We start from the raw sequence: 6,905 nt of genomic DNA on the forward strand, positions 1-6,905 counted from the left end.
ATTCCTAACAAGCGTGTGTTCTCACGCTTTTATAAGATCTTAAAAGGATTATAGTATTGCTTAGCAAAATACTTAATCCTAATTTAAAAATAATAATATTATGGTTACCGAACGTAGTATTTTCTATTTATCTTGATTAGTGCTAGGAGCGACATCTACATTAACTGTTGCATCGCGTGGTTATTAAAAGATTATTGTAACAATAACTATGTTCTAATAGTAATAATGTTGTGTTATTCTCTGTTTCGGGATCAGTAATCAATAAAAATGTAACCAATACCCGGGTCCTATTTTATTTAGATCCTAACATTCTGTAAAATTATCATAAAATTTGAGGCGAGTATCCAGTTCCGGTTTATGAATTAATAAACTGATAAGGGTACAACCTTGCATATTACTAATCAAAGCACATAAAAGTTATATAAAGAGGCGTCTGTAAGGGGTGGGCTATAGGGTTTGTAACCCAAATTAAGGAATTTTTTCTTTTTACTAGAAAATTATGCATCCCCCTCTCACTACGCACTCTGCGTATAAGGTAGCCGCAGCCAAGTTTATATCTAATATCATTTCCTGGGTACGAATGTTCTAGCACCTTGTTTTAAATCCGTTTTATCTTAACTGAGCCTGTACTAAAAGAATCCAGACCGAAACCGTTGAAATGAAAGAACCAAAACCGATAGAACCCCTGATCCTGAACCGGGATCAACTTTGGTAATATGTGAATAGAAGGAGGGGTCATAATTGTATAAGGATTATTTACTTGAAAATAAATTACCAGGAGAAAGAGCATAAGGGGAAGGGGGGGGGGTGTATTTGTATAAAACGACAAAGAACTGATTTTAAAGCCCTGATATGGTAAAAATTCTTCACATATTATATAGTTATATTTGTGTAGAATACAGTAGTGTAGTAGTCATTACTACAGAGATCCCCTCCCACTCCCTGTTTGACATGAAAATGCGTACTCTTCTAAGAGGAGAAATTATGGAGCTTTCATAATTAATAATATGAACAATTCAAATCAAGATTTTCTAAAAGGAGTTTAGTTGTTGTTTAATCCCTTAGCACTTCTATACTATAATGTGCCATTATCATCATTGAATCCTGTTGTAACCAAAGTTTTTTCTTATTTTTTAAAATCAACAATAGTTAGAATCAATCCTAATATTAAAACATGGAGAATTTTGTAAAATCTAAAATGAGTACGTATTTAATATTTTTCACAATTTTTAATTTCAATTAAATTATTAAGAAACCTAAAAATAATTTCTTCAAAGATAGTATTTAACCTACAAAGGTTATAATTTTCTAAATAACTTTGATATTTGATTCTCAGTTGTGGTTTTTAAAAAAATATTTTATAAATTTTTTTGAAAATTATGACTTTTTTATCAAAGAAAGTAACATTTTGTCTGTTCATACCCCTAAAAGTAAGGGAACCCCAAAAACTATAGTTAAATATTAAATGCAATTATTCTAATTAATATATAAATTTAAATTACTTTAGGATTATAGTAGTAAGGAATGAGAATTTATAAAATATATTTTAATTATGTAACGGACGAGAAAATATTACGTTATGGATTAATATATTCAAGAAAGTAAACATAACACATATTATAAGGAAATGTTTCTATTTTGAACGAAAAATATTTTGAAATTCAATCTTTTTTTTTTTTGGTACATAAATAATACGTTTGTATAGCAAAAATAATCAATAAATCACACAACCTTTTAATAGATAAGCTCTACATTAGATTGTTCCAGAAATTGGTATTTTAAAAGAAAAGCCAGTTTTTTCTCATTATTTGGGGCAATTTAAAGTAATGGAGATAAATAATATTTATGAGGTGTTAATATTGACAGATTGCATTAGGATTAAATATTTTGACAATGTGAGATATGAAGACAACATCTTCTTGAACCATTCATACATCTTGTACTTGTTGTCTGATTATTCTAATTCAAAGTTGAGTCAATGGGTTAATTAAAACTGAATAGGTATAATTTTATGTCAAAATGGAATAAGACAAATAATCATTCACCAAACATGCATATATAATTTAGTTGTGAGGATATTACCTACGTTATTAGAAGGGTTGTTTGGAGAAAAATAAGTACATGTTACTCTCGTTAATAACATAGCCTTTCTTATTGAAAGTTCGAATTAATAGTGAATATATCATGGTCTATATATCGACTCTTGATTTCGAATAAATACATGACGTCATGATTCTAACATGAAAAATATTGTAATTGTTCCATGTACTAACTTTCTCAATTTCGTTTGCTTGATTGTTTCTAGATCCTTACAAAAGTATGGCCTATCCTTCCTTGCCTCATTCGTTTCTGCATAACATCCCTGATGAATTAGTTATGAGTAAAAAGTTTATCATTGTTGGAGGAGGTTATGGTGGAATAAAGCTTGCATCCATATTCAAACACTGGGGCGTTCCATTTATTCTCATTGATCCAAAGGATTTCTTTTTCGTCAATGTTGCAGGACTAAGAGCTGTCTTATATCCAGGTTATAATTTGGAAATAAAATATACATTTCAATAATTTCCCTCTCAGATTTTACAGAGAACATCATGATCCCCTATGCTCCAACCTTTGGAGATCATTTCATACAAGGAACTGTGAGTGATGTAGACTTTGAGAAACGAGAAGTCACTGTGTCCCCTGATATTGGAAAGTTCGGCTATACACATCTCGTCATCGCAGTTGGAAGTAGGGGTCCTTTCCCAGGGAAGTCAGATGCTAAAACTAAAGAAGACGTTCGAAAATGCTATAACGATGTGGCAGGAGATTTGGACAAAGCCACTGACATTGTCATCATCGGAGGAGGACCTGTTGGAGTTGAACTGTCCTGTGAAGTTGCAGAGCGATATAGCTCCAAGTTTATCACTCTTATTCATCCCTCAGAGAATCTAGCCTCCAAAAGATATGATTCTACGGGATTTCAGAATAGAATAAAGAAGAAGTTGAAGCAATTCACTATCGAGGTTGTTCAAGGTTAGAGTTATATATTATAATATGTACAACCATCGTATGCATATCAAGGGATCTTTACGGCATTTGAAATATTTTTGTCGTAATTACAAGGAATTTGCTTCATTAAAATAGTTTGTAAAAATAGGGTTTGAATGAACTGTTTTTTTGGTTTTTTTAATATTTACAAATGTGATATGGGATTGAAATTGTAAGTTAAAATTATATAATATGTACGTGATTAGACTGCCCCGTTTTCAGGCTAATATTATTTCTCCCTTTACAAAAATCTTTTCTGGTGGAGAAAATCAAAAAACTTTCAAAGTTTGAGATCTCTCCAGAAATTTTACTTTGAAAAAAAAAAAAAAAAAAAAAAAAAAATGTGATTATTACTTTGAAATTGATCATTTTTAAACCTCTTAGTATGATATGAGACAAAATTGAACTTTTTATACTTTTGGTAATCAATTAAAAATGTATGAATATTTAGTTTAATAATTAGATAAGTCTAGAATGTGCTCAACGATTTGCGGTTTCCCTGTATTGTCGAAGATAATCTTCGAGTCTAATTCATGTACTCTGAAAATTTAAGGTACTTTAAAGAGTAATTCATATCCAATGAAAAAAATGGAATGACTTTCGAGACGTGTTGAATTGCAAGTCTACAAAAAATGGACTCGAATTCTTTCGTTAGTTTTTTCGGAAGGGGCTTGTTTATTTTTTTTTAAATAATTTTTTCTCTACTGTATAATTTGATGAAATTGCCTTTTTTGAGAAAATCAAATCCTAATTTCCTGAGCGATAATCTTTCAAAATTCCCTTGTTTGGAAAGGGCTACATCCCCTTCAAACAACTCCCTGTAGACGCTGAAGAAGTACGATTTCTCTAATAGTCCTTGGTTTGAAAAAATTATATTTACCTTTAAAGACTCATAACAACCGGTTGTAGGACTCAAAAAAATTATTAGACCCGGAATGATAGAACTATAGTCTCTGTAGTTTTTTTAGACCGATCCAACACTATCTCTCACAGAAAATATATTTGAGCAGAGTAAAAATATTAACCCAAAAATAGGGACAGTCTAATAAACATTGTACATAGCTAAATTTAAATGATACGTAGACTATACATCCATTTGGATGTAGTGCTATCAAAAGCAAAGACCCTGAAATTCACTCTGCATAGGTATAACAGGAGGAAACAAAGATTGAGAAAGCAGTTGCAATAACATATGTACAAAAATATATTCATTAATACGCGAGGAGGCTATTAAATCATATACTAATAAACCTCCCACCTGTGGGAGTAATTTGAAACTTGTATTTTTTTATGTATTTAGTATTATATTCTTTTAACTAGCGAGTATTTTTTTTAAATATGAGCTTTATTAGAAAAATGTATTACTAATAAAAAATACTACGTTTTTTCATGACAAAAACTTTCCAACTTCTAGGACGTGTCAGTAACTTGGAGGAGCTTACCTTTGGAACATTTTTAAAACAGACAGTTAGGACAATGGAGGTACAGGGCATCATTATTCAACTAATAATCACTTAATTATGAGTATATATCAATGTTTTAGGGAAATGAATACTCTTGTGATGTGGTTATGAACTGCACAGGAATCTCACCGGAGATCAGTCTCACAAATAAAATATTTGGTGAATACATATGGGTATATGTTGTGTACAAGTTATAACTTGTATGTGCAGATTGTACAAGTTCATATTTATACGCCTTATAACGCCTTATTTGTTTACAAGATTATTGGATCCATTAATAAAAATTAAAGGAAATTTATTTCATTTTGTTGTATTGAAATTACAGTTTTAATATTAAAACTATGGGCATTTAATATTTATAATGGACCATATTTAATTATTGCCCTATCCCAACTTTAAATTCTTCATTTCATTTTTTTATTAGCAACTTGTACAATCTGCTTATACAAGTTACAAATTGTGCATGACATATATATATATATATTTTTGAACTTACATGGATGAACTCATATCTCTATTTATTAAACATATAGATGATTCAAAATTTGACAGATTTTTTCGACTCTGTGTCACACCGGATCTAAAAGTAGAGGGCTTTGATGACGTCTATGCCATTGGAGATTGCTGCAACACAGATGAGGAAAAACTTGCCATTCATGCAGAAAATCAGGCAGAGTGTATTGCTCATAACCTTCTCCGAGAATTGGAAGATGAGGAACCGAAACCGTATACAACACGTTTGTTTTAAATCCTTAATTTATATGTTATAATGAGGTGTGCTTTTTTATAGAGTTTGATGGTATGTTTCTATCTTTGGGCTCTCGTCATGGCGCAGGGGTCTTTAATGGATGGTCTGTTCCTTCATGGATAGTCAGTTTACTACGGAGTCGCTCATTGCAGTATCCCAAGTATTGGGAGCTCATGGAGCAAAAGGAACCAGACTATGACTTCTAATCTTTATAATACTTTTTGTTTCTATTTTATTCTGTTTTTTTGTAAATTTTTTAAACTTTTACAAAAATCTTTTTTACTAAAACCATCAACTGAACCAAAACTGTCCTATTTTGTATCTCAACATATAATCATATTTTTACTGTATTTATGTAGTTAGTGAGTTAAGGATGGGAATATGCATTTTGTACATGTGGTCTGTCAACACAAAAAAAAAGCTTATCTGGAAATTAAATCCAGATTACATATTTTGTATTCTTCAAGAAATTATCATCACATTATATAAACAAATTATTATAATTAATCCTCTGGGAACGCTACAAATAGCTCTTAATGTTCCTCAAAAGGATGAAATAATTATGAATTGATTGACTTTATTAGAAACATACTATATCGGGACCAAATTAAGTCAGATAGATCAAATGAAGGTTTCAAACTATAGTTAACATTATTGGGTATCTCAACTCATCCCAGAAATTTGGATACAAAGACTATAACTGACTCAAATATCCCTATAAAGTATTGGACGTATTTATATGTCATAAAAAAAATTAATTAGACATTTTGCTTTTCCTGATTTTTGTTCTGAATTCTTATTGTGTTGTCTCAAAATATATATAATAATGGGAGTTCTTCCGTCTTTTTCTCTCTCTCTCTTTTCTATTTATCCTTATGGACATTATTTAACATTTTACATTGTATACACCAGGCACCCACTACAAACATTCGAGTACATGAAAGAGTTTATTACTATTACCTCTCAAAAATATTTAAAAAAAATACATAATATAATTAAGAGCACCAATTCAGTTGTTTATTTCCTACTTAAAAATCATGACTTTCTACAATAATTTTATGCTTCCTTGCATAATAATATCAAATATGTTATCATAACGCATAAACTCTCTGAAGTCAAATGATGACGTCATAAATCAGTTCTTTATAATTTATTACTATGTACGTAGATTCTACATACGATATTCATGTATTAATAAAAGTGGGAGTTTTTTCTTTATTTCTTACAAAATAAGATACCTATCTTAAATTAAAGGCTAATAAAAATACTGCACCATAAAGTAAAGAAAACAAAACAATTATTATAAATACTAAAATTGTCTTGGTGAAGTGATATTTTAAAGTATTTATAAAGAAATATGAGGGCCATTCCTGCACTTAGGGATTATAAATTTAATTTCTCATAGCAAAATAGGGTACGTTGTATAAGTTTGACCGCACGACACACTTTCTCTTTCTATCTCAAAATTGGAGACAGCGACAGTGGATAGTTGAAATTCAATTATTGGAATCTTTTAATGATAATAAAATTACTTTGCAAAACAAAGAATATATCATTGGAGTAGGAGGAGTGGGATCTGGACTCAATCGATCACAATTACTGAAAAAGTTTCCACATAGGACTAGATAATCATTGAAGTTTGTACAGCATATGCCTATTTATAT

At 30.2% G+C, this 6,905-nt stretch overlaps 1 protein-coding gene across 1 annotated transcript; it reads left to right on the top strand.

Annotated features, from left to right (window-relative positions):
• The first annotated feature begins 1,013 nt into the window (after positions 1-1,013).
• LOC121129860 (ferroptosis suppressor protein 1) lies at positions 1,014-6,247 on the top strand. Its single transcript, XM_040725572.2, has 7 exons — positions 1,014-1,202; positions 2,306-2,527; positions 2,575-3,015; positions 4,445-4,512; positions 4,574-4,652; positions 5,027-5,230; positions 5,284-6,247. Exons 1-7 carry the CDS (start codon positions 1,175-1,177, stop codon positions 5,445-5,447), a joined length of 1,206 nt encoding a protein of 401 aa, XP_040581506.1. The 5' UTR covers positions 1,014-1,174; the 3' UTR covers positions 5,448-6,247.
• The last annotated feature ends 658 nt before the right edge of the window (positions 6,248-6,905 follow it).

This window comes from Lepeophtheirus salmonis, chromosome 14 (assembly GCF_016086655.4).
Source record: "Lepeophtheirus salmonis chromosome 14, UVic_Lsal_1.4, whole genome shotgun sequence".
Lineage (NCBI taxonomy): Eukaryota > Metazoa > Arthropoda > Copepoda > Siphonostomatoida > Caligidae > Lepeophtheirus > Lepeophtheirus salmonis.